Here is a 27,557-nt window from a genome sequence, read left to right as displayed (position 1 = left end):
TATTATTATTGAGAACAAACCTCTCAATCATATTCAAATAAAAATATTTCAGACAAAAAGATGTGACATATAATAAAACTTATTAGACCTTTGGTGGTACATCACACAATTTGACATTTTTTGAGATCTTAACAAAATCATAAAATAAAATAACAACTTCAAGTTTTTTTAGAATAACAAATTAAAAATTATACTCATAAATGAAATTGCAAATTGAAATCAAACTCAAACTTTCGAACCCAAACTAAATTATAGCCAACTACCATAATAATTTTTCTTTAAGATTATGTTATATTTTTATTTCGTCTCACTATTTTGAAATTTGTTTTATTTTAATTATTGTATTTTAAATATCCAGTCCATCTACTCTTAATAAATCTTAAAATTAGTTCGACCCTATCTCACTGCCTCTATCAATCTTTCCTCTAAAAATATGAAAAACACATCCACATTGCATATTTTTTTAAATTAAAATTGTTAGACGATAATGAACCATGGAATGAATATTTTAACATTAGAATTATTACGACACTATTAGAACATAGACACTTATTTCATGCACTATTCGTGGAATGATGCGAAGTTTACCAACGTTAAAAAGTATTTACAAAATCTAAGTTCTTGAAAATTTTTCCATAATAAGAATAATATTGTTATTATATTTTTCAAGCATGGCCCACCACTGTCCGCATCAGAGTATAAAAATGACAGATTTGAAATTGTTTTAAAATTCCTTAAATAAAAAAAGAAATTATGATAAATAAAAATAAAAATAAAAAATAGATAAAAAAAAAAAGAAAAAAGAAAAAACTTCTCACACAAAACACACATACAGAGCCAGCCGAACATGGCCGAGAGCAAGCTTCTTCTTCTTCTTCTTCTCTCCATTCTCTCTCTCTTTCTCTCTCTACATTTCTCTCTCTCTCTCTACAGCGATTAAAGAAGGGGGAGGGAATTTTGTAATGCTTGACCCTAAACCCTAGAGCAACTTCTTCCCTTTCCCCCCTTTTTCCTCCTCCCTCTGGTATTCCGTATTGTTGAAGCAATCCCGCGAATCAATTCCCTCCGCCGGCAGCAGAGTTTGAATGTGTTTTTTTATGGTTTTTCTGAGGAATCTTGGGTCGGGATCGGTTTTCCCAGTGTAGGAAAGGGCGTTGATGAAGCTTCTTCGTCGATGCCAGAGGATTCTGATCCTCTCTCTGCTCTCTCTCTCTGTTCTTGCTCCTTTGGTTCTCGTTTCTCAACGCCTCAAGACGATCACTTCTTTTGGTCCGTTTCACTACTCTATTGGAGTCTCCATGTATTTTTTTGTTCTTGGTTCTGGGTTTGATTGATTTGGGTTGTTGGTTGGTTGTTCTGATTCAGGGCGCCGGGATTTCATCGAGGATATATCAAGCAAGGTATGGCTATTTTTTGTTATCTTGGTTTTTGGTTATGGATTCTGTTTTTAGTTTCTGAGGAAAACGATTTTACTGAAATGAGAGAAATGTTGGCGTCTAGTGGTTTTTGGCTTTGGCGTAGGCTTAGTTGTTATTCCTTCACTGGGAATTTTTTTTCGTTTTCGGTGAGATAGTTTTAATCGTATGTGATGCTTCGTAGTGTTGGAATGGAGTTTGATAACGATGAATGTTATAACAAGATTGAAGGCGTTTTTTTTTTCTTATTTTTCCTCTTGTAATATTGTTCTTTGCAGAAGCGGATTGATGTTGAAGCACTTCATTCAATCAGACAGGTATTTTGACTTATATACTACTCTGCCACTAGGATGTTTTGAACTCTATGGTTAGTGAATTTGATCTATACTGTCATTGTCATGAAGGAAGCGGGTGAAGGCTTGAAAGAGCCTAAACCTGTTGTTTTCGAAGATATAGATTTCCATTCTAGAGAAGGAATTAACTCCCTTAATTTCAGTAAGTGTTTTTCTTTGTATCTTAATCTCCCCCTACAGTTCTCATTTCTTTTATTTATTTTGCCTTATTCTAAAATAGTCCATTTGAACTTCAGGAAGTGAACCCAGTAAGGGAAATGAGGATAAACGGTTCGAGGGTGGGGAAAAGGTACTCTGTTCCACTTCCACAAATGCTTTTGATTCTCGGTGACCAATTAGACTTGCCACCTCCCAATGATATTTGAAATGTATATGTGTGACGTTAGGCTATACTAGGAGTGTAATGCCTTAGTTTCGTAGATTTTTTGTTTCATTCTTCAATGCAATGATCACTATCCTGGTGCAAAACAATTTCTTGAGAAACTTGCCATTGTTGATAATTGCAAAACTTTTGTTTACGATCTTATTTTAGGAGTTGCAAATGAATTTTACTGTTTTTAAATTTAATTTTGAGTATGCTACAGCTTCTGATATAATTACATCTTTTTAGAAGCAAGGAAAATACTTTATGGATTATTGGACTCATGGTTTGGTTTCTTTTGGAAGGTATAAATATGAAGGAATACATGCACTTTTAAATATAAAACTAGAGAAATTATTGATACTTGGATTAAAGTTTATTGTAATGTTTCTAAATAGGCTTCCTTGACGAAAGAAACCTCTCTCTCATTATGAAGTCGGAGGTTTTCTTCTAATTGATAGGGTCTTCCCTTGAGTTCCGGTTTTGTCAGTATACTCGTACATTTGGCTGCTTGCATGTGTTGATAATTTGAAGTTGAATTTCTTATCTAGCCCAATTGTTTTTTGAACAAAAAGTCTGGTTTTTTTTTTATTTTTTTATTTTATGAATAAACTGTCAATTTAAAGATCTTTTACTAACTTTTTTTACAATGTGTTTAAGCTATGTCAATTTAAAGATCTTTTATTCGATTCAATGATGCTGAATATTCTGAAGCCTTCATATAAGTTTGATCTGTTCATGATGTATGGTATGTTTTGGTTAATTGATTAAAAATATTTATTCTACAGTAATAATCTCCTTAATATGGTGCATCTGATGGCAAATTTTTTACCGTTTAAGCGTGTAATCTGTAATTTTCTAAAAATCTAATGTCCTTTTGGTCATATCACCAGCAGAAATAATGAGCATCAAGTTTGAATTTGTTGAGCATGGTCAAGAGTGCATATTATTTTTTTGATTTGAACGAATCACTATGTGCAATACTTAACTGCAATGCATAAAACTGAATTTTTGGTTGTCAACATTCAAATTTCTGTATAAGTGGTGGCAACATCATCCATGAACATATTGCTCTTCTTATGTTATTCAACTCTTGTTCCTCACTTATGTTGTTATTATGTTCCCAATCGAACCATTAGAAGCACAAATGTTCTGCAACAGTGAATTTAGTCTCTAGCATGTGTGAACTGAAAAGAATAAATATCTAACTTCAGCTTAATATTGGTTTTAAATTTTTGATTGCAGAAACAGTCTTCTAAGGCAACAGAACGACATGATAATTCTGTGCATTCTCAGTCAAGGGGAGTGAGAGATGTGGAGATAGAGAAAAAACATCAGCAATTGAATCGGAGTGCTGTGAAGCGTGATAAGAATGTACCTAAGTCTAGAACTATAGATTCTAAGGTAAAGGAGATCAAAGATCAACTAATAAGAGCCAAAGCCTACCTAAGTTTTGCCCCACCCAGTAGTAATTCTCACCTGATGAAAGAGTTAAGGCAACGAATCAAAGAGTTAGAACATGCAGTTGATGAAGCTACTATGGATTCAGCTCTGACAAAGAGGTAAATAGTAATTTCATTGCCATTTTAGCATTTTTTTGGGATAGTTTGAAAGAAATCTTGAAAAATGATGAAGAAAAAGCAGAATGGTTGCTTTAATGTCTAGGAGCTACATTAGTGTACGGAAAATGATATCAGCTTTTTGTTAGAAGAGAAGCTAAACTGGTGGAGTTTCATCTAAAACCCAGTTAAATTTGTAGTGCTCTGCAGAAAATGAAAAATATGGAGTCTTCATTAGTAAAAGCGGGCCATGCTTTCCCAGACTGCTCAGCTATGGCTTCAAAGCTTCGAGCTATGACTGAAAATGCTGAAGAGCAAGTTCGTACGCAAAAGAAACAAGCTGCTTACCTTCTTAATCTTGCCGCAAGAACCACCCCTAAAGGCTTTCATTGTCTGTCAATGCGATTGACTTCTGAATATTTTGCTTTGCAACCTTCAGAGAGGCAGCTGCTTGAACAGCAGAAGTTGCATGATTCTAAGTTGCATCATTATGCTGTCTTCTCTGACAATGTTTTGGCTTGTGCAGTTGTTGTAAACTCCACTATTTCAAGTGCTAAGGTATCCATGATTTTCCCCTTTGAGCATCACAATCAACGTTATTATTTTTACCTCAATTAGAATATAAAGTCTCAAAGATTCTAGTTCTTGATATGTACTGGGAATTCTCAAGGTTGTATATTGTCTGGATGTGATCTCTTCACACAGTTTTAAAATGGTTATTACTTATTAGGGACAGTTTCTCTGAAAATACTTGTAATTGTTTGTTTTAAATTGGCAGGAACCCGAGAAAATTGTCTTCCATTTGGTGACCAATTCATTGAACTTACCAGCAATGTCCATGTGGTTCTTACTAAATCCTCCCGGAAAAGCCACAATCGAGGTCCTGAGCATGGAAGATTTTAAATGGCTATCCACGGAGTATCGTTTAGGATGGAAGACGGAAAATTCTAGTGACCCAAGGTTTAATTCTGAACTCAACTATCTTCGGTTCTATCTGCCGAATATCTTCCCTTCATTGGGTAAGGTTGTGCTTCTTGATCATGATGTGGTGGTGCAAAAAGATCTATCTGGTTTGTGGGATGTTGATATGAAGGGGAAGGTAAATGTTGCTGTTGAAACTTGTCAAGAAAGTGAAGTTTCTTTTCTTCGGATGGATATGTTTGTCAACTTCTCAGATCCACTGATTGCTAATAAATTCAACAAAAATGCATGCACATGGGCATTTGGAATGAACCTCTTCAATCTCGGAAGGTGGAGGAAAGAAAGTGTAACTGCACTCTACCATGAATATCTACGATTGGTAAGGAAATTGATGTCCCTGCTTTATTTACGTGCTATTTTTCCTGGATATGCAACTATTTTAACCAGTTTGTAAATTAGTAGTCATTGTCTACCTTGTTAACGTTTACTACTTTTCAGCCTAATTCTATCGTGTTAAGGTTCTCTCTGTCTCTGTCTCTGTCTCTCTCTGAGGAAAAAAAAAGACAGAAAGATAATATATGAGAACAAAAGAAATGGGGAGAAAAACAGCCTTGGTGCCGGGATAGAGGAAGCTCCTGCCCTCAAAAAACTACAAAAGAAGAGCCTTGCAAATTGTGAAGACAGAATTTCTTGTGGTTTGAGCAAAAAGTATGCTCTACAAAAGAATTTCCATTTGTTAAGAATATACCCATCAAACACTGATCATATCTTCCTGTCTTCAGTATCCTGCTGATTTCTTAGGCCGTGAAATTTCTTATAGATACAGTTCATATCCATTTACTTTTACTGTATGGTATTATAATTCTTAATTTCTTGTTAATTAAGTCTACCTTATCTCCAGCCACTTCTGTACTGTTTTAGTTTATCAATCAGGTACTTGTTACATTTCAAAAGATGTTATGCAAGGATCAAATGGATGGGTTGTTCATTCTTCCTTTCTCCCTTCCTCGTGCCTTATTCCAAAGAAAATCAGGGCCTCCAAGGTTACTGCCTTCCATCCTATTAGCCTTGTCACTTTTTTCTCTACAAACTAATTGGATGAGGTGTTAAACTAATTGGAAAAATAGCTTCTAGATTGAAGAAAGCCTTCACTCTAATTGATTTTTCTATATCTCTAATAGGCAAATTCTAAACTCCATCATTTTGGCCAATGAGATTATGGATGATTATAGGGCGAGGAGAACAAGAAGGGATGAGTAATAAAGATTGATTTTGCTAAAGCTCACAACATGGTAGATTGGGATTCTTATTGGAAGTGCATCTCAAGAAAGGCTTTTGGTCCAAGTAGATTTCATGGATCTGTGGCTGCATTTCAAACACCCTTTTTTAAATGGAAAAGACCAAGAGAGTTCTCTCAAAGTCTCAAACCAATAGATGGTGGATGCTGGTGGATGTACTCACAATCTTCAGTCAACCCTCTTATATTCGTTAATGACACCCTTTTATATCTAAAGCAATTATAACAAGCTCAATAATCTTCTTAAGGTACTGAACCTCTTCAAATTAATCTCAAGTCTCAAGGTTAATTTTCCCAAATCCACCTTCATTAGCATAAACATTGATAATTATTCAGCCCAGAATAAAGCTTAATATTTGGGGTGTATAGAGGGACTTGGCCTCTTTTCAGCCTGGGAGTGACATTTAGAGGAAGGCATCCTATGTTCATTTCTGGAAACTGGTGGAAGAAAGAATTTCCAGAAAAATTTCTTAGTGGAAGAGCACTTTGCTCTCTTAAAGTGGCAGTCTCGCTCTCTCTAATGCTACCCTATCTAGGATCTCCATTTTCGTTCAACTTATTCTTAAGATTTCTTCCAAAGTTGCTTAGACCTTGGAGAGTTCGATTATTAACTTCTAAGGGAGAGAAACAGCCCATTAGGGTCGAGTCTCCTTGCCTCTGGGTCAAGGTGGCCTTTGTAAGTGGTAACTTCAAAAAGAGGAATCTTGCCTTTCTTGCTAAATGGAGTTGGAAGTTTATGATGGAAACTAATGCTTTATGGAGGAAAGCCATTGTTAGCAAATATTCTATTGTTCTTAGTGGTTTGGCTTGCTTGTCCAAAATGGTGTACCGACAAGAAACCCATGACCTTACAGTAAAAAATGCTGTCTGCACGTAGATAAATAGCATAGGTGCAAGCTTGGTAAAAATAATGGAATTTTGTTCTGGAAGGATCTCTGGATTCATCCTGAATAATGATAGTTGATAGTTCTCTCCGGTTGCTTTCGTAGACTTCACAGAATTATGAACTCTTGAAATTATTCTGCCAACCAATGCTAGTCTCTGAGTAATGAGGACTTGCAGGTTGAAACCTTGATTATATCAGGAAGCTTAACGACTTGGGCTATTTATTGAATGTGGTATTCTATTGAACCTACTTCCAGGTGTTGCTTTTTATCATTCCTCTGGATTCTAAAAGGTAAATTCTGGACTTCTGTGGCTCCTTTACTTGTAGTCCTTGTTACGTCCCTTTTTGATATGGATGGACTTATTGAAAACTGTTGGCTCAAGGCTAAATGGAAAGCCAAAGTTTCTAAAAAAAGGTGAAATTTATTTTTCTTGGGTCCTTGTCCAAGACCACTTGAGCACTTGCAACAAAGTTTGGCAAAGGTTTCTGACAGGAATGACCTTTAAAGGTATTTAGGGGGATTAATAGAATAGTAAGGGTATATTAGTAATTAGTTGGGGAAGTTATTTGGAGATTTGTTATAGATAGAGGGAGTGGGAATTGAGGAAGGCAAGCATTGATTTAGGTTTAGTCTCGAGTGATATCTGAAGAGAGGAAAGGTCCAAGTACCTCTAATACTTGGGATTATATTATAGCTCGTATATTTTTTATATTTCAATATATTTTGGGTTCTATCAGTTTCCCAACTATTCTGTGTCCCCAAAATGGTGCTTTATTTGTAAATTCAAGACCAAAATCATCTCTTCTTTCAATGTTCTTTTGCAACTAAGGGTTGGAATACTTATTTGGTCATTTTAACCTTTACTGGTACTCCCCTACGGCAATATGCTGGCTTGTGATAGTCCTTTAGAACAGGGCAAGCTAAATTTTATAGTCCAATACTCTTGTAGCTTTCTTTGTAGGTTATATTTATATCGAACCTTTGATTTTTATTTTTACTTTTTAAAATAAGAGTTACTTTCATTAGTAATGAAAGAATACAAAAGAGGGTAAGAAATCCCCAAAAGCTGCCAATGAGCTTACATAAAAGTGCTCAAATTGGTATAAATGATCAAAAGGGGAAAATCATAGAACTCTTTAAAAAAGGAGCTCCAATCCGAAGCAAATACATTCACCTTCTCCCAGATAGTGTCATCATCTACAAAGTATTTTGAATGGTTCTTGGGAGGCACCACTGAATGCCAAACCTTTTGAATAGGAAATACCATCATTTGCTATTAATTCACAACATAAGAATAAATGATCCATTACTTGGTATGCCCAATGCCAAAGGCTTTTTTTTTTCTCTTTCCCCTGAAGGATATTCCCAAAGGCATTTTGATGGTAGAGCAAAGTTCTCTTTTGTGTATTTCATATTAGAATATTTATTTCCTATAAAAGGAGAGATAGGAGAGCAAAGGTTTTTTTGGTAGGCCCTCTACTATTAATGCAAATCTTAAAAGGAGAGTTGATTTCTTCTGTCGAAGGTTTGAGAATCTATGAAAGGACATCTGCATTCCCATCCGTGTCGCAACTGATTCGATAAGCTATTCCTTTCTATTGAAAACGAGTCAGCTGTCTGTGCGAGTCACCTTCTTCTAGGCTTTGCTGGACGACACGGCATTCTCGGAAGATCAGCAGTCGGGGCCAGTTGCTTCCCTTCCAGTCGCTTCCTCAGATTCTGGATCCCTCTCTCAGGCTCTTGAAAGGGCTTTCCATCTTCTCAAAGAGATATCCATTGATTGGGAAAACTTTGTACTTTGAGAATTGCGAGAGCAGAATCCGAAGAAGACTTTCAGGTGTGGTTCCTGTACGCCTAGGACACCAGAATATCGATTGGAGGATTAATGAGTCTGCATAATGTAAAGCGTATCGTTTTCTTTTTAAACTAATAGTTAGGCATAAAACAAAACGTGGATATGTTCCCAAGAGGTAGCCTAGTTGGCAAAGGTTTGAGGTCTCTTGATCATATTGGCTTAGAGGTCTCAAGTTTGAATTTTTTGGTGAGCTTAATACCAAAAACCCTTAATGTCTCCCAGGTCTAGGCCTTAGAGCGGGTGCGGTTGCTCGTGCCCCTGGGTATAGGGGAGCAATACTGCGACTCCCCGTTATCAAAAAAAAAAAGAAGACAAAACGTGGATGTATATGGTGGCTATTTAGGATCCTTGTTAGAAGAGGGAAGTATGCATTTGATGTGTTAGCTAGTAGGGAGAGCAAGAGGAGCTCTTGAATTTTCCCTAATTTTATACTTCTCTATTTACTTTCAAAATAATAGCAGGCTTCAGCCTTAAGCAAAAGTGTTACTAGAGTTGTTCGATTCTAGGGACTGGTCACTAACAAGAAAATAACAATAGAGATCATACTTATGCTGTGAAAGAGAAAATGGTGGGAGTTAAAGTACAAATGAGAAAGAGCTTGAAACTTACCTTGGTACAGTGGCTATACTTCTCTCCTTCAATCTAAACTTCTTTTTTTTTTTATAAGAAACAAAGGAAATGTATTGAAAAGTAATAAGGGCCCAAAGCTAAGACACAAAAACAACCTAGAGGCAGAGGGGTAGAGAGAACCCTCCCTTAAAGATCTATACAATCACGGAATTCCAACTTTGCAGAATAAAAAAGAAGCCATAGTTACAAAAACTCTTCTTGTGGATAGAAGCCCACCAAGAAGCTGTATGCTTAATATTCACACAAAAAGAATCAAAAGGGGTCTCTTTTTTCTCAAAAAGTCCACTGTTCCTTTCCTTCCAAAGAAGCTAAAGTAGAGCCCTTGCAGCACAATTTCAAAAGACGTAGGCTTTTCCTTTGAGTGGAGCCACCAAAGCCTTCAGCAATGAAATCATCCACTTTCTTAGGTAAACAAAAAGCAAGTCTAGGAGAGAAGCTATGTAGTGCTAAGCCCGAGTCGCAAAAGAACAATGAAGAAAAAGATGATCCACCATTTCCGCTGCCTTAACACATAAGCCACAAATGGATGGAGAGAGAGACCAATGTGGTAACTCTCCGCTGTATTTATACTTTTGTAGTAGAGAGTCCAAAGGAAAAAACCTTTTTCAGGACCCTAAAGTTCCAAATAAGGGAAGCTGTTGCGGAAGTCAGCTTGGGAGAAGGAGAAGTGATTGCAAGAAAGGCTGAATTTGCTGTAAAAGAGCCCTTGCTGTCTGCTTTCCACCAGATGGTATCCCTTCCTTGGCCAATCACCACCCCATCCAGCTTTTCAGTAAAGGTAGCCCGCCTATCAAGCTTTCTATCAAAGAGATTCCGTCTCATACCGATATCCCAAGTCATGGCCTCTGAGATCCAGCAATCTGCTACTGATTGTTGTTTTTTGGAGGAGATGGCGTACAAATCTGGAAAAGATAAAGCAAAGGGGAGAAGAATCAATCCATCTATCTTCCCAAAATCTCACTGACACGCCTGAATTTACCTTGAATAAAGTAAGGTTGCTAAAGGCCATACTAGTTCCTTGAATCTCAATCCACGGTCTGCCTATAGATGAGTTTTTGGAGGGCTTGGACAATGACCCGAAAAGCTCTTCTCCATAGATGGAGGCTATAATCTTCCTCAAGAAGCAATCTTTTTCAGTTGCAAAATGCCACAACCACTTCATGAGGAGAGCTTTATTCCTAAGGTTTAGAGAGCCTATCCCTAGACCTCCCTATTGGTTAGGCAAAGTGGTCCATGACCATTTCACTAGGTTCCCAATTGATCTCTTTTTTCCACCATTCCATATAAAGTCCCGCATGATTTTCTCCATCGTCTTTGTCACTGACAAGGCTATAAAGATGGAAAAGAAACAAACGGGTATGCTATTCAAGACCGCCTGAGCCAAAGTAAGGCGCCCCCCTTCGATAAAAGCAAAGTTTTTCATTTCTGTAGCCTTTTGTGTATTTTGTCTACCACGACATCCCAAAAGCTAGGTGCCCGATGGTTACCTCCCAGGGGGAAACCCAAATAAATGAAGGGAAAAGAATCTGCCTTACCCCCAAAAGAATCTGCCCAAAAGTTGACCTCTGAAGCACTACAGTTTACCCTAATCACTGCAGTCTTGACTGTATTCAAAGAAAGGCCCGATAAAAGAAGGAAAACTTGGATTAAGCCCCACCAATTTTCCATATTCTGTGGAGAGGAAGGACTAAATGAGAAAGAGCTTGTTGAGTTGAGTGGGGAGTTGAACTTATCACTTGATAGCAAGATGGAGTTCATCAAGAAGTTGGAGGGAATTTGGCGTACAGAACAACTGAGAAGTATCTTGGAGAAGATCTCAGTTGTTGTGGAGAAGATGGAGGAGGATCATGGCAAGGGGAACTCTTTTGGTGTGTTAGCTGGAACTTGGGAGAGTAAGGGGTACTCTTCAATCTTTCCCTAATTCTATACTTCTCTTGAATCTTATGGATATTTGTTTAAAGAAGTTAGAGGTACCAATTCTTTATGGAACAAATCCTGATGGTTGGTTGCCTAGGGTTGAACGTTATTTGTGATAAATCGGTTACAATAGCAGAAAAACTTGAGACTTTGTACTTTGTTTAGATGGAGAGTGTGATCTTGGCATCAATGGATTGAAGGACAGCATTCTATAAGATGTTGGGACAAATTTTGTTATTTGTTACTCAAAATATTTCAACTAATTCAGGAGGTGACGTCATGGGAAACTTTGTTTGTTTTTCTTCCAAAACCACCTTCAAGAGTATCATTGTTTGTTTGTTGCTCCACTATCAAAGTTGTTAGAGCTCATTTTGGAGTGTCAAGTCATCAGTGGGTTGAAGGAGGAAATCAAAGTTGAGCCCATTGGAAGATAGCAAGGGTTTGAGGACAAAACATAAGGCCCTGCTTGCCAAAAAGGGAGCTATTCCAAGTATAACTAGCTGTGACATATCGCGTTGGGCTTGCACATCCTATTGCCATCAACCCGGCCCTAAATACGTTATCTTGGAATGTGACAACTAACGGAGCTGGTACTACCATGATTTATAAAAACTTGACCGAAAGTGAGTTGTAGAGCAAGATCTTGTATGCGGTGCCCCACAGTGGGCTTGTTTTTTGTATGCCTTTTCCATTAGACATTAAAATTATAGAGCAAGAGGGTGAAAGGAAGTCTCTCAAAGCCTTTTCCAAGATATTGACTACATTTCAAGATACTTTGAACAAGGACATGTAGTAAATAGGGAAGCGAGGCTAAACTGAGTTGATAAGGGGTTATCACCTCCATTAGACATTAAAATTTTCCTCCATTCATCAACTTTCTACTGCACTCTATATCGATGATGGGATCCCAGAAGTCAATTTTGTTAGATTCCCTCCCAACAGTAGCCGATTAGTCATAGGCCAATCTCCCACTTTGCACTTGAAAGATTCTACTTTAGCTTTTAACTCTGGTCCACATTGATTCAGCTACAGTACTATAAATCCTTTGAAAGATTTTAATTTCAACCTTTGCTTCCCATTAAGAAAGATGGAAAGAAGTATCGGTAATGCATCCTCTTATCCACCTTCTCTTTTTTTTACAAAATCCTTTTCCTTCCAATATCTTGTCAAAAAAACTGACAATCCACTCTTTCACGGGCTTTTTCAAGAACAAATTTGATGACCCCCACCCTTTTTCTATCTCTCTTTTGTTCCACCACTTCATTTGTGATTAGAACTGCATGAATAATTTGTCTGTCTTTGTTGGTTATCTGAATCTGTGTTTTGGAGGAGTTTTTGGATTCTTTCCATGAGAACTTCTACTGAAATTTTAGACTCCATTCATCAAGCTAATGGGCCAATGATTATCACCTGTTTTAGCGATAGATCTTTTGAAGAGCCTTTCATACAAAAATAGTTGTATACTTCGTTATTTCGATTTATAAAATACTTTATGCTTGTAGTATTTTAAAACTATAATTCATTAGTCTGTTGTTCTCTTTAAGATATTTTGTTTATGAATATTTTATTTCTCTTGTATGTCAATTGTTCTTTATTTCTCTGTTTTTTTTTTGTAATCTCTTCACTCCCAAGAAATTTGTATCCTTGAACATTTTTTTTCCTTTCCTATATCAGTGAAAAGTTTGTTTCTCATTAAAAAAAATCATTTAAACGAATAGAAGTCTTTAGAGATACTACAAAAAGATTATTGTTTTAATCTCTATTGTTGTTCATAGTTGGTTTTCAAATGCACATTCCCCCATTCCTCACAGCTATATGCATGCAGAATAATGAACGGCCGATCTTGAAGGGTGGAAGCTTGCCTTTGGGGTGGATCACATTTTATAACCAGACCACGGCCTTGGAGCAGCGGTGGCATCTGCTTGGACTCGGCCACGACTCTACAGTGCCACCAGACACTATCGAGAAGGCAGCCGTTATACACTACGACGGTGTTCGGAAGCCATGGTTAGACATTGGATTCGGAGAGTACAAATATTTTTGGAGCAGACACATGGACTTCAACAACCCATATTTGCAACAGTGCAACATCCACGGGTAATTAATAACCATGAAACAGAGGTTAGAGGTTCGATTAGATGTGAGATTTAGTTACTTTTTTTTCTTAGGAGGCTGCAAAAATTCTCTCCATTCTTTCTACTTCTACGATTCTTCATGTAAATTGCAACTGATTCTTTCCCCCAAATATGTATTTTCTTTCACCATTACCTTGTAGGGAGCTGAATTATAGTAATGATTGAAAAATAAGAAATTCCACCTTTGATTGGTTAGCTTTTTGTACATAAAAGGAATTGGGAGACACTTTTCATAGGTTTTGCCTTTTCTGTGCTTTTTATTTTCTATTTTTGTTTTGCAGTATTGACATGCTTTTATAGGTTAAAATAGAATATACCATTAGTCATTTATCTCATAACATTTTGGTTCTTGTACATTTTAACTTTGTTGAATTATAGGCGAGGTTTGTTTCCTCTTCTTCAACCGAGCATTTTCCTATTTGCATCATGAAGTCGTCTTGGACATTCACTTTAACTAATGAGCATCTTCTCGTTCGTCGTTGGATTAGTCTCAAGCCAAGTGTTTATAACTATGTGCGCAACTTGACTTTTCCTTGCCATGCATGTCGCTTGTGCATGCATGTTGGCTTGATCACGACTCTAGTCGGCTTGCCACTACTCTAGGCCAAGTCCCACGACTCAACATTGCTTCTACACTGGGCTAAGATCCTTCAAACATGTCATCACATAATTTTTCATCGTATTGGTTCTCGGCTACTTGATTGTCTTGCTTTTAAACTGAGTTGGAACCTTACTAGGATGAGTTATGATTTTTAACGGGATCAAAATTAGCTTTTGAGGATTGTCGAGTATTGCTAGGCGATTCTTGTCGCTTAACTAAGTCATAATTAGCTTAGGGGATGTTTGGTTTGCAGGATTGAAGATGTTTGTTAAACCTGGGTTTATTAAGTATGAGTTTGTTTGGTTGAGCAGAATATAGTAGGTTAAGTTTCAGTTTGTTAAACTTGTGTTTGGTTGGCCAGAAAATAGAGTTGTATTTTAATGGGAAAAAACATAAATCTGAAAACAAGAGATTCAATAAAAAAAGAGTTGTATTTTTTGTTTTTAGTATTTTCAGATATGTGTTTAGTAGTACATTTAGAAATTGAATTTCAATTTAAAAAATTGTTGAATTGGTGTTTAGAAATATATTTGTAACTAGTTGTACTTACCAATTAAATATTTAGTTCAATCTAAATAATATTAATTAATTTATCAAGATTTAGTTAAAAATTTTAATAATTATTATTTTACAATATTATATAATTTACAATATTTTTATATTTTACATGTTTTAATTTAAAAAAAAAGAGTTTATAACATGAAATAAAATATTTATAAAAGTTTTTATCTTTTTTTAATGTAATTATGCATTTTAAATTCAAATTCAAAATCTGAAAACTCTTAAAGTATAGTAAAACGTTGTTTTCAGAATCAATTTTACAAAATAAATCTGTCTACCAATTGCATATTCATTTAGTGAATATGAAAATAAGAAATAAGAAACAATGCAGGTTACTAACCAAACAAGTCCTATGGATCTCATCTTCTCATCTTATTCTAATTATTGTTTTCAAATTTATTTGAATTTTGCGAAAAAAACATTGGTATGTTTTTAGTGTCCTTAGATTTTAAATTAAAATTTTTTAAATAAAAAAATAGGTTTGCTTTAATAAATATATTATTTTTCATGTTACAAACTCATTTCATTTTTCTTACCCGTAAAACATGTCAAATATAATATATGATAAATTATATAATATTTTAAAACTTATAACAAAAATATTAATAAATTAGTTAATATTGTTTTACATTGTACTTTTTTTTTTCTTTTTTGAATTAAGAGAATGAAATCTAACTCATGTGTCAATTAATTGTCACATTGTTACGGAACAAAATGTATTTTTTTAATTGTTTTTTGTCCCCATAAGATGAACAATTTGAGCCCCAATAATGCTAAGTCGAAGTCGATCCCAAAACAAAAGGCCGAAACCAATCTTACAAAGTGAATCCAGATAACAGAGCAGCCATTCATTTTGGAATCTCATCTCTCCCTCTTCTTCTCTCTCTCACACCCACACCCACAAACTCTCTAAAACCCACGCTTTCGCCTTCTCTCTTTAGCCACCCTTTTCTTCTCTTTCTCGGCCTCACTCTCTGACCCAACTAGTTTCTGAGCTCTCTCCGCATAATTTCCCATCTGGGTTCCAAACTTAGTGGCGAAATGGGCCTTGCAGCACCAACTTTGGCACAAATTCTTGGTGGGTATGGAGCTATTTGATTGATACCAGGATCGGGTGGAAAAGGGAGCTAAAGGATTTGGTGCTGAATCGGGAAGCTAGGGAGAGGTGAATGGCAATCCTTCCTGATAATTTTAGTGCATTTGACGAGTTACTCTGTTCTTGAAACTTAATGCTTTGTCTGGCCGGAGATTATATAATTGTTTGTTGTGATTTGGTCAAACCTTTGAAAGGAAGGACATGTCTGTTGTTTGACCTGATTTATTTATTTATTTATTTTTTTTGAAAAAGTTTGAGGGGAGAATATTCAGATATGCATATATTGGCAGAAAGGAAGGGAAGGCGTCAGTTTGTGAGAAAAGCAAAAGGAGAAGAAAGTAAGACTTAGGTCGGGAAGTAGAAGAATTAAGGATTAAACCTTATCTTTGTCCTTTGTCCATTTCTTGGTCCCCATTTTGATGCCTTGTTTTCTTTTTTATCACAACATTGCACTCAATAAATATTTTGAAATATTTTTATAGCTGTGTATTCAAGGGTTTTTTAGGGTATAAAATTTATGTTAGAGTTATGTAGATAGGGACCAAAACGGCTACGTTTTAAAAGTACGGGGACGGTACAAAAACTAAAAGTACAATGGTCCAAATGGACGTTTTGAAATTACAAAAGATCAAAATAAATAAAAAGCTAAAAGTAAAATGACCAAAATAGAATTTAAAGTATATAAGAGTGAAAAAGTTGAAAAAATGAAGTCAAAAAATGATGAAAAAGTAAAAAAAAAAAAAAAAAAAAGAATTTATTGCCACGTGAGTTGGTAATGATTGCTAGAGATACTTTTGAGTCAGGAAGTGCAAATTGTTGGATATGGTTTCAAATGATCAAAGTATGCTAAATATTGCAGCAACATCTTTATTCAATATCTAACTCATAACTTGGTACATTTCGTCTGCTCTATCATTTTTAACTATTAATTCACCATTTCGTTCTCCTCAGTGGTTCAATCTAATATTTTCATTTTATAATTAAAGTGGGGTTACTTATTTTTCTCTATTTAAAATAATTCTTCAGAGGAAATCAAGAGTTCAGTAATAGTCTAATAGAATACACTCAGGTAGGATTCCAACTCTTGGGTGCATAAAAATCCTTAGCAAAACATGTCTTTCTTTTTTCTTTTATTTTTTTCCTCTCTCAATCGTTATGGAGCTAAAAGTATCATTTTCTTTAAATCCTAAAGGGTTCAAAAGAAAAGAGAAAAAAGGGAAAAGGCTATTTTATTACTTATAAACTTACTTGAATATAAACATAAAGATGAGGAGAGGAACAAAAATAGAGAAATTGAACTCTGTAGATCTTGTTTGAGTCCATGTACCTATCCTGTCTGGCTGAATAGTTTCTTGTTTCTACTTATGGGGCCGACTAATGAGAGGTAAACTTGTGAGTATTGAGTACTGTGGTAGCACTAGATATGTATATTTGTATGAGAAATTATTGTCTCAAATTATTTGGTATCAACACAGCAGAAGGGCCCCAAAATTGAGTGTATGAGAGGAAGTTGACGACTACGGTTTTGTTGGTTCAGAAGTGGAGATCTTATTTGGTTGGAGAGAAGTTCATTGTCTGTATAGACCAAAAAAGCCTTTGGGAACTAATTCTAGCGCTTGGTATTGAGAGCTCATGGGTTTCAACTTTGAAATCTAGTACTATCAGGGTCAGATAATTGGTGGTGGATGCGCTCTGTCCTATACTATACTTAGATGGGTTTTATTTGTTATCCTTGCTTTTCCGTTGGCTGTACTGAGCTGCAGATATGTATTGGGTCTAAATGTGGAAGACTGTCTCTGGCCACCTTTGATAAAGATTGGGAGATCTGTAACTGCAAGAAAGTCTAAGGTCTTTCACTATCTAGATCACTGCAGCTCATACCATTACCATATGCAATTTGGGATGATATGACCACGGATTTCATTGAGAGGCTACATCACTCTATTGGGGTTGAAACAATCTTAGTGGTATTAATGGAGTGAATTGAACACTTCCCCAACTGGTACTTGAAATCTTTCTAAAGGATGTGGTCTGATCACTTGGGTAACTTTCCACGTTCAATCATATTTTGAATCACTTATGGGAAGAATTGTTCAAGGTTCAAGTTCAAGAGATTATTCTTAAGCAAAGTACAGCCATCATCCCCGTTGCACAATCTGAGGTAGTTAAACAAGTGCTTAGAAAATTCATGGGCTGGCACCTCCGCCACTGCTTCCTTTATGAGAATGGCTCTTCCTATATTTTGACCATTGGAGACATGCTAGAGGAGCAGGATTCAGCTCTAGATTATCTTAAAATTCACCTACTAAGGGCTCAACAGCACATGAAACTGGCCGAAGATAAGTATTGTCATAGTGAGTAGAAAACTGGGGATATGGTTTTCTTGAACCTTTGGCTTTGGGGCTAAAATTTTTTGCAGAAAGGAGGAGTGAGGAGTCAACCCCTAAGTTCTATGGCCTGTTTTTTGTTCTGGCATGTATCGTCAAGGTGTCCTCCAAACTAGATTGTCCAAAACATCAACTAAGTAACTATATTGCAATATCAAAAAGAAATTACAATATCAATAGCCTTCGAGAGGGCTATCTCTCTCCCAAGAACTCTCTCAAGTTCCTCGCCATAAACTATTCCCAAGATACCTTCCCTCTCTCTCTAATACTTCTATTTATAACAAACTCACCCTTAACTAATTACCATAACACCCCTAACTAGAATACTAATACTATTCCAAACTACTCCTAATAGGTCTCTCACACATTCACCTTGTCTTCTTTGATTCTCAAATCTCAATTGTGACGATCAGTTGGTATGACTCATGCTTGCCTACCTTGCCTCCTCAATTGACTGCCTGTTTTGAGTTGTTTGTGGAGCCCGAAGAGGCAAAGAAGTTTTGGGGTTGTGGACATAGCCAATTGATAAATTTGAATAATTGCAAGCACTGTTTCGCTTGGAAAAGTTTGCGTAATTTTGAGGTCAGATGGGAACTTTTTGATGTTACCTACCAGCAGTTTCCTGACCTCCACCTTGAGGAAAAATTTCAAGTTTCAGTGGGGTAATGCCAGGACTCACTTTTTAAGTTTCACATTTTCCAGATGCAAGGAAGGGGTAAAGGGTTAATTGTGTAAGAGTAGGAAGATACATGGCTACTAGAGAGGCATTTACATAATGTCTATAGGTGATGATTGGATGACTAAATAGAGTGTAGTTTGATCTGTATAAATTTTTCTGGAGTACTTAAAAAAATAAGCTGATTACAGCTGAAGGAAACTCTCAGGGCTGTCGAATTCACGGGGACAGTTCATTTCCTTTGAGTCATAATATCCACAGTTCATTGTTGTCCTTTTTCTTCTCTAGATTTTTAAGTTCATAGCACAGTGGCTCTGTTTGTTTTATCAAATTCTCTACATGTGTTACAGTATATACTTATGGCGATTCACAGTTTGACTGCAATAATTTCTGCTTCGAATGGTCAATGGAGGCTCGGAGGCTTGCCATTCTCTGTTCGCATCTCTGCCCGATCAACTTGGGACATAACCAAGCTCCTCTCTCACATCTTTCCTCTTCAAACTGTGCTTCTGGATCCAAGGGTGAGCAGCTAATTCATGATTCTCAGAAGGGGAGTCTGCAAGATGATTGTGTTTTCTGCAGGATTATACGTGGCGAATCGCCTGCTTTAAAGGTATTAATTGTTTGTTTTATCCATTTAAACTTTTGATGTCATCTGTTTATGTTTGCTTTATTAGATAGGGGATATTTGAAGCAAACAAACCAGTTATTCCCTCCTATTGCAAAATATGCACCACCATCACTATGAAGTGCTTATATTTAAGTGAAGTTTCTTGTTCTAGTCATTTATAATTAAAATCAGCTCGTAGTTTATATGCATACTTTGATAACTAAAGCCTCTTATATAGAATAGAAGAGCTAATTTTCGCCATTTCAAACATTGGTATTTAGGGATTTCATCTGTTATTTCCTTATAAATGTTACTATCTTCTAAAGATACTTACATTTCATTGAGTTTTGTTTTATTTTGATTTGTGTTTTCTCTGTCTGGTTTGGTTAAATATTCATAAGATGCACTATCTTGTAGCCTCTGTTTCACTCAATTATATATTAAGGATGAAGTTTGAGTTTGACAAGTGATGAGTGATGAGTATTGTTAAATGCAATATAGAATAATAAAAGTCTGACAATAAGTATCATTTTTATTATTAATATAGTGGGGTTTTAGTTTTAGGCTTGATCTGACAAAATGCTTTTCAAGAAGTACTATTGGCTCAGCTAGGAAATTGAAATGCAACTTTGAACTATAGGCCCCATATAATAACTATTTTTGTTTTTGGTCTTCTGTTTTTGAAAATTGAGTTTATATATACTATTTTCACTTATGTATTTCTTTTCTTCATTCTTCTTCTTTTTTTATTTTTATTTATTTATTTTGTAATTATGGCTTGACACGAATTACTGCCAAATTGGAGCCCTTTTTGTAATCTCTTTGGCTGGTCAAGGAAATCTCATCTTCGTTTTGTAAATTCTCTCTTATGATTAATTATTTGGTTTTGTTTTTTTTATAGAAGACAAGTTTTTGAAATTTGGCTAAGAATTCAAATATGTTTTTAAGAAAGATGAAAAACATACCAAAGAAATTAGGAAGAAACACACATAGTTACTAAAAACATAAAACTAAAAATGAAAGTGTTATCAAATGGAGCCATATCCTGTGTTACTAAATATGCAAAAGTGATTATTTTGTACAATCATATTGAACCAATGTTGATGTTGTTGAAATAATTGAAGCAATATAAACTCCTTTTGTCTGCATTTTCTTTTATCCTTTACTTTTCAGCAATTCAACATAAGATTCAGTCTTATCACCCAAAAAAAAGTGATTGTTCCCTTATAGCTACATCAGGCAATCTTATAAGTTTAATTAGAGAAGTCCATATTCCTTTCTCATGGCTGATGAAAAAGTTACTGTTAAATTTAGTGCACAATAATGAGGTATGAGTAGCTAGTTTAACTCTCCATTTTTTTTTTCTTACACCTAAATTATTTCAACTTGCAGCTCTATGAAGATGATAGTTGCCTTTGTATATTAGATACAAGACCATTGAGTAATGGGTAAGGTATCATTCATCCAAGATGCAATACATATTTATATAGGTTGTTATGTTGAGACAAGCATGGATTTATTCTGTCTGATGATTTTATGTGTGATAATATCTCGAGATGTGTTTATAAGTTACATTGATACCTCAAGTAACTTACTGATGTATTTGATTGCATTCACTAATTTTGAATTTTATCTAGTCTGTTAAAAAGAATAAAGAAAAATTTATCAGGTGTAAGATTATTAATTTTAACTCAATGATATCTTATTATCATGTCACTATATTACTAGCATCATTGTATTAATCACTAATTTCGATTTGCGGCTTTTCAAGAGTAAACGAAGATCTTTGTTCAATTACCTCAAGCCAAGTTCAAAGCATCTCATTGGTGTTCTCTTTCTTATTCATTTTCTCATTACTCCCCTTCTCTTATTTTTACCAATTGGTATGCTTTTATTAGGCCCGAGTAGTTTTGATTTTTAGATTCTTTCTTTGTATCTTATGAATTTTATGTTTTCCTTTCACTCTTTCGAGAGTTTGTATCCTTGAACATTTTTGTTCCTTTTCATTTTATCAATGAAAAGTTCGTCTTTTGTTCAAAAAAAAAAAAAAAACACCATACCTAGATTTGTTGGTAGTTTAACATGGCATCAAAATAAAGATGCTATGTTCAAACCCCTTCCTTCCCGATTAATAATATTTATAATCACTTGTTGAGCCTTGTTCTAATTTCCAGATCCACTATCGTAACCTATCAACTTAAGCTTTTGAGTTTTGTGGTAGTTAAATAGAGGTATATCCTTATTATATCCATTTAAAGAAGTTCCATTCTTTATCTGGATTCTTTTAGATACTTCCGTCTCTCTGCCCTTTATTTAAAATTATTTTTCCCTTATCATACAATTCTTTGTTGATGTGGCCATGGCATTATATAGTTGACGCATTAAATGTGACTTAATGCTTCCTAATCTAACTAGGACATATTTAAAATTATTTTTCCCTTATCATACAATTCCTTGTTGATGTGGCCATGGCATTGTATAGTTGACACATTAAATGTGACTTAATGCTTCCTAATCTAACTAGGATTTATGTCGAGTTGAGTTTTTTAACCAATTTAAGGTTTTTTTTCCCTGTTCTTCATTGTTTATGTTCCATCCAGGCACTCTTTAATTATACCAAAATCTCATTACTCTTCGTTGGAAGCTACGCCTCCATCTGTAAGTTATCATCCACTGAAGCTCTGTTCTAGAGTAATTGTCAAAAAAAAAAACAAAATTTTTTCAATGAAATCTGTCTATGTAAGAAAAAGCAAGCATTCAAGAGACCTCAGATGAATTATGCTCATCTTTCTCCATTTTTTCTTATCTCATAGAGCTTATATCATAAGCTTTGCTTTCACCTAATATTTTTTTGCCCTTACTATTTAACCTGTGTATATATATATATAGGTCAAGTTTCTGATGAATTGTGCATTTATATTTCTCTAACTCCTATTCACTTATCAAACAGGTGATAGCTGCAATGTGTTCGAAAGTTCCCTTCATTAGTAATGCAATCATGAAGTCTACTGGTTGTGGTATGAACTATCTATTTGCTACTTTGTATGCATAAGTCTTCCTTTCATTTGCTCACTTGTTTAGTTTTTCATCTCTTAGTCTTATTCGTCATGTAATATATTGGGAATTCAGGCATGTTTGAAATACATATGTTATATGTTGTGTATTCTTCCATTTTCTTCAATGAAAGTTTGGTTTCTCGTAAAAAGGGGTAGATGTCCTGTAATCTTACTGTTGAGAAGATAAAAGATTAACTACACCCAATATTTTCAATCTTGTCACCAAGTTATGGTTCTTTTTTAAAAAAAATCGTACAAGGTTTCCAAATTCTTTTTAATAGCCAAGGCATTGCATTTGGATTTTAGATCACATGAAAATACCTAAAATGTGGATGAATCTGATAGACTCATTTATTTTCTTAAGAGAGAGATATATTGACAAGGAACAGTGGATAGGTCCTTGACTTTCTCTCACTCCCAATCTATCAACTACCAAAAGGGTACCTTCTTTCCACCATAGAAGCCTCAAAATATTATTCGTTTAGATAAATCTAAAGCTTAAACTGATACCGCCAATACCGGTATATTATATCTTTTTGTTCTTTAACCCTCCCCTTACTTGTGAGTTTGGAAATGCCAAGGAAGAATAAATCACCACTCAACCCAAAAGCTTAAGCTGATGGATTGGGTAAATTTCATTTGTATATATGGATTCTAACACTCCCCCCACTTGTGGGTTTGGATAATTGCACGAGGCCCAACAAGTGGAAATCATTAGAAATGGGGAGGAAACAACAATGCAGGGGTTCGGGCACAGGACCTCCTGCTCTGATACCATGTTAAGGACGAATAAACCCCCACTCAACCCAAAAGCTTAAGTTGATGGATTTGGTAAATTTAATTCATATATATGGATTCTAATAGGAAATTAGCACAAAATTCAACAAGTGGTTATCCTAATATTAATTGGAGAGGAAATGACATGACAAAAGTTCGAACACAGAATCCTCTACTTTGATACACCATGTCAAACTACCATTAAACCTAAAAACATAAGTTGATAGATTATTATATATTTCGTCTTTTATTCATATTCTTCTAACTTTATCTAAAGTCACACACTTACTTGTAGCGTGCTTAGTTACAATGGACCCCACATACGTACACATTCTAACTTAACACAGGCACCCTTGCCCTCTCATGAACTGGCTAACACAAAGTACCTGGTGTATCTCTAGTCCGGGTCACGTTTATGTGGAGATGATGTCCTTGTCTAGTTTTTCTTTTATATTGCATTTTTTGTTGTCTGAACCAGAAACGTAGAATCAGAATGGATGTCCTCTTCTAATTTGATCTGTATGACATTTCTTAATCTGTGGTGGATGTTGCTTGTTTCATGGAGTTTTAGTCTGACTTGAAGATAAATTTATATCATATGCAGATTCATTCAATTTGTTAGTAAACAATGGTGTGGCTGCTGGTCAAGTTATATTCCATGTGAGTTGTAATAGATCTCTCTTACTCTTCTCTATGGCCCTTGAGGGCAATATAGGTTTCACTAATGATGCTCGAGTGAACGAACGTGAACTTGCACATTTAGGCTAAATTTTACTAGCCTGGAGCATAATGCACCTCAACTAATTTTACGAGACAAAAATAGAAGTCAAACACTCAAACAACTTAAATAGATTGAAAGATAGAGGATAGAAGAACTATAATAACTACTACTTGGATCCTCCTCTCAAAGAGAGTATTCTTACTCGAACATAAACCTTGCTCACTCAATCCTTTCCCACTGACCTTATTTATAACAAATCCCCTTAACAAATTCTCTAATTAATTACTAATATACCTTTAATACTCATAATATTCTTAGTTCTATCCTAATAGCGTTCCTATTACAATCACGTGACATTATAATATTTGATTACGAAGAATTTTACTATGTGATTTTAATATTTTAACTTGCTCTCTCGATCTCTAGACCAACTCATGGCGGTTCTAGCAAGCATTATAGATAGTTTCATCTTTGCTAATTTTCGTGTAAGTTTGAAACTTTCAGACTCACATTCACATAATTCCCCGCAAGGCAAGGGATTGCTTATGGGCATCTGAGGTACGCGTTACTCTATCATTAGTAAATCTTGTATGGTGTGTGACCAAATCATCGATATGTGGACTATAAACATTGAGGCTATGCAGAGTTTGCAGAGAAAAATTCTACAATTCGATGAGGAGGCTTCGGGGCTCGCGAAAAGCATACAAGAAAAGTTACACGGCACCAAAGAGGATGATAGCAAGGTTCAAGAATCAAATCTCACTGGAAATTAGTAATGTAATTAGTCTGCTGTACTGTATTATCTTGTACCATATTAATGAATTACAGTATTCTTTTAAAGCACCATACAATTGAAATAGTTAATAAAAGAGGGAAAAGAAAGGTTTGCTTGTAGTTCTATGATTGTGCTTGCTTTATTAGATGGGTGTGGTGAAAAGTGATTGAGAATTGGAAAAGAAATGGAAATATATGATATCGTTGGTTGGGAGAAAATGTTAGCTTTTTAAACTAAACTAGTCCCTGCTCATAGTTGATGTTCTTAGTTTCTAATTTAATTTTAGTTTGAGAAATGTATTTTTTTAGTTTTTAAGCTATTTGGTACTCTGTTTAATTTATCTAATAAGCCAACATGAGTTTCATTTAGCGATAATTGGCACCTGTCTCTGATCAAGAGGTCACGAGTTCGATTGGTCCAGCCCACTTGTTGTGCTAAAAAAAAGAAAAATGATCCAATAAAGATTGAAGTTGGTCTTGCTCTTTTATAATATTGTATAGTTAAAAAGGGAAATGCAACGGAGGATTTATAAGAGAATGAGAAAAGGAGGCTATTCATTTACCTATAAACTACTAGTTTGGTTATGGAATTTTACGATCGTCCCATTTACCTTTTTCTTAGTTCAATAACCACAGGATGTCTTATCCATTATCCATTGAGTTATGTTCAGTTACATATATTAGTCATTTACTATTTGTAAATTTCTTCAACTCAAACAATTTTTACTGAATCATAAGAAATTTGTACATGGATAAATCCATAAATCTAAAACCAAAATAGTTCAGGTATTATGTCTCATTTCAACTCAACCCAACCCAAACAGTTTTATAAGTAAACAACATAAATAAATGAACCGAGCCTAATATCAATCAAAGTTGAGCATCACGTTTGTTTGATATGAAAGGAACGTGAGTGAGTGTTGGCAAATTTCTCACTTTGCCAAAGTCCACGTAGGATGAAAATCTATTGGCCAAAAATGGATGAGCCGACACGTGTACAAACTCAATAGGCCACTGGTAGATTAGAGGATATCAAATGAATGGCTGTCTCCATATCTACAAAATTGTGTGGTCTCACTTCTCTACCAACAAAATAATATTAATCTCTACTCCTCTCTCTCCACTGCCAAAAAAATTTGATTTTTCATTTTTCTCCTCCAACACAAAGCAAATGGCCGCCGTCACCTCCGCCGCCGCTGCCGTGCGCACTGCTCCGGTTCACAGCCGCCCCCGGACGGCGGCTTCATCCGCCCCTTTCCTTCTCGGTGAGTTCCTCCCCATTTCTCTTCTGATCAGGCTGATGAGTTGATTTTTTATGATCTGTTTTTATAAATATTGCTCAATTAATAAATTTTAGTGTTTAGGTTAATGTATAGTATTTGTATTGCTTTTTGTTATGTAATTTTTTATGTTTGATTTCTATCTAAGACGAAAAACCTCGGGACTTCATTCACTTGTTCATGCACGCGGTTCTTTCTCAAATAAAGGTTTCGGTACTTTCGACTTTAGTTCATTTAAACAGTACATAGGATTTTTAAAACATAAATTTGGACATCTATACTTTCAAAATGTCTATTTTATTATTTTATTATTGTACTTACGCTTCACTCGCTAAATTTTTTTTTTTTTAAAAGTAGTCATAGATTTGTACTAATCCATTTATATATATAATTTATGTTAAAGTTTTACAAATGCATATGTAAATAGTTTCCATTAATTTGTACTAAAAAAAATGTTAAAGTTTCCATTAATTTATGTTAAATTGAAAAAACAGGCATCAAAATAGTAATGTAAGTGACTAAATCATAACAAATGAAACAAAAATGTTATAATTTAAGCTCTTATATTTTGATGACTTTGATGGTAGGGTTGCCTGCGTTGGGAAAGAAGGGAGGAGTGAGGTGTTCCATGGAAGAAGGAAAGGCAAGCAAAGAAGCAGAAAACAAATGTAGCAGCCTCGGGATGGGTGCGTCGTTGATCGCTGCGGTGGCGACGACGATGTCGAGCCCGGCCATGGCTCTGGTGGATGAGAGACTGAGCACAGAAGGGACTGGCCTTCCATTTGGTTTGAGCAACAATCTTCTTGCTTGGATTCTCTTAGGGGTTTTTGGTCTCATATGGTCATTCTACATCGTTTACACTTCTTCTCTTGAAGAGGATGAGGAATCGGGCTTGTCTCTTTAGGCAAAACTCGATCGCCATTTTATTGTTGTCGTTGTTGTTATCGTCGTTGTGGATATTCGCCTTTGGCTCGAATTCGTATAAGCTTTTGAATTTGTATCATCAAAGCCTGTTGTTGGGATATCAATGTAGAAAGAAGTAAAAAATGTTTAAATATTTTGCCTGTGTTTCTCTTTTTAATTAACTTAGCAAATTACAAACTAAGGGTATGTTTGGATGATTTTTAAGTTTTAACTGCCCTATGCAGATTAGTTTGGTTGGAGCCTTTGGCAAAAGCTTGAACTTTCAAGTTTGTTCGGTAGTTTATGAAAGCAAACTTTAGTTAGTGATTCCGTGAACTCTTTATAGGATGGAACATAACTAAGATATATAACCTTGAACTTGGGTCGGAGAACTATTATACAGATTAGGTCCATAAGAAGGTTACAATAAGAATACAATAAGAAACACAAAGAAACGTACTAGTTTAGGGTTTAAACTCGAAAGAAATCCTAAATAATCCTTAAAAGAGTATTTGACTTTGGGTATTCTAAGTTGGCTTGTAACTTCTTTCTCCACTTGTCCTACTTCTTCTCAACATTCCAAAGGGTAAAATTGGAATTATATATCATTTCAATTCGTTGAGCTCTAGGCAAGTTTTTTTAACTTGTTTATTGATGGAGTTTTGCACGATTTTAGCTTGCAAACCTTATAATTATCATCTCGATAGTGTTTGTTCTCCTTGATGCACATTATAAAAAGTCTCTCAAATTAAGCTTCAGGGTACGTTTTAGGGCATAAAGCTAGG

General features: G+C 35.3%; 3 protein-coding genes across 7 annotated transcripts; all 3 read left to right on the top strand.

Annotated features, from left to right (window-relative positions):
• Nucleotides 1-818: 818 nt before the first annotated feature.
• GAUT6 (galacturonosyltransferase 6) lies at nt 819-13,565 on the top strand. Of its 4 annotated transcripts, XR_015787233.1 has the most exons (10): nt 819-1,269; nt 1,366-1,400; nt 1,694-1,732; nt 1,820-1,910; nt 2,005-2,057; nt 3,375-3,691; nt 3,889-4,246; nt 4,467-4,988; nt 5,108-5,652; nt 5,791-10,350. XR_015787233.1 is itself a non-coding variant. In XM_088117604.1 (9 exons), exons 1-9 carry the CDS (start codon nt 1,158-1,160, stop codon nt 13,040-13,042), a joined length of 1,563 nt encoding a protein of 520 aa, XP_087973730.1. In that variant the 5' UTR covers nt 819-1,157; the 3' UTR covers nt 13,043-13,187. The 4 variants fall into 4 exon arrangements, 3 of the variants coding, with proteins under 3 accessions (XP_087973730.1, XP_087973729.1, XP_022155821.1); XM_088117604.1 differs by lacking the exons at nt 5,108-5,652; nt 5,791-10,350 and adding an exon at nt 13,007-13,187; XM_088117603.1 differs by having other exon boundaries at nt 5,108-10,350.
• A 1,719-nt stretch (nt 13,566-15,284) lies between these two features.
• On the top strand, nt 15,285-24,709 carry HINT3 (histidine triad nucleotide-binding 3). 2 transcript variants are annotated; one of them, XM_022300126.2, is made up of 8 exons: nt 15,285-15,657; nt 19,002-19,264; nt 20,654-20,709; nt 21,862-21,919; nt 22,212-22,278; nt 23,699-23,754; nt 24,320-24,373; nt 24,460-24,709. In XM_022300126.2, exons 2-8 carry the CDS (start codon nt 19,058-19,060, stop codon nt 24,586-24,588), a joined length of 627 nt encoding a protein of 208 aa, XP_022155818.1. In that variant the 5' UTR covers nt 15,285-15,657; nt 19,002-19,057; the 3' UTR covers nt 24,589-24,709. The 2 variants fall into 2 exon arrangements, with proteins under 2 accessions (XP_022155818.1, XP_022155819.1); XM_022300127.2 differs by having other exon boundaries at nt 15,286-15,657; nt 19,025-19,264.
• Nucleotides 24,710-25,669: 960 nt separating this feature from the next.
• Nucleotides 25,670-26,926, top strand: PSBW (photosystem II reaction center W). Its single transcript, XM_022300108.2, has 2 exons — nt 25,670-25,854; nt 26,457-26,926. The coding sequence occupies exons 1-2, from the start codon at nt 25,761-25,763 to the stop codon at nt 26,771-26,773; spliced, it is 411 nt and encodes a 136-aa protein (XP_022155800.1). The 5' UTR covers nt 25,670-25,760; the 3' UTR covers nt 26,774-26,926.
• The last annotated feature ends 631 nt before the right edge of the window (nt 26,927-27,557 follow it).

This window comes from Momordica charantia (genome assembly GCF_013281855.1).
Source record: "Momordica charantia cultivar OHB3-1 chromosome 9 unlocalized genomic scaffold, Mcharantia_2.0 BLBB01000009.1, whole genome shotgun sequence".
Lineage (NCBI taxonomy): Eukaryota > Viridiplantae > Streptophyta > Magnoliopsida > Cucurbitales > Cucurbitaceae > Momordica > Momordica charantia.
Note: the sequence above shows the minus strand (reverse complement) of the source record. Positions and strands in the feature narration are given on the sequence as shown.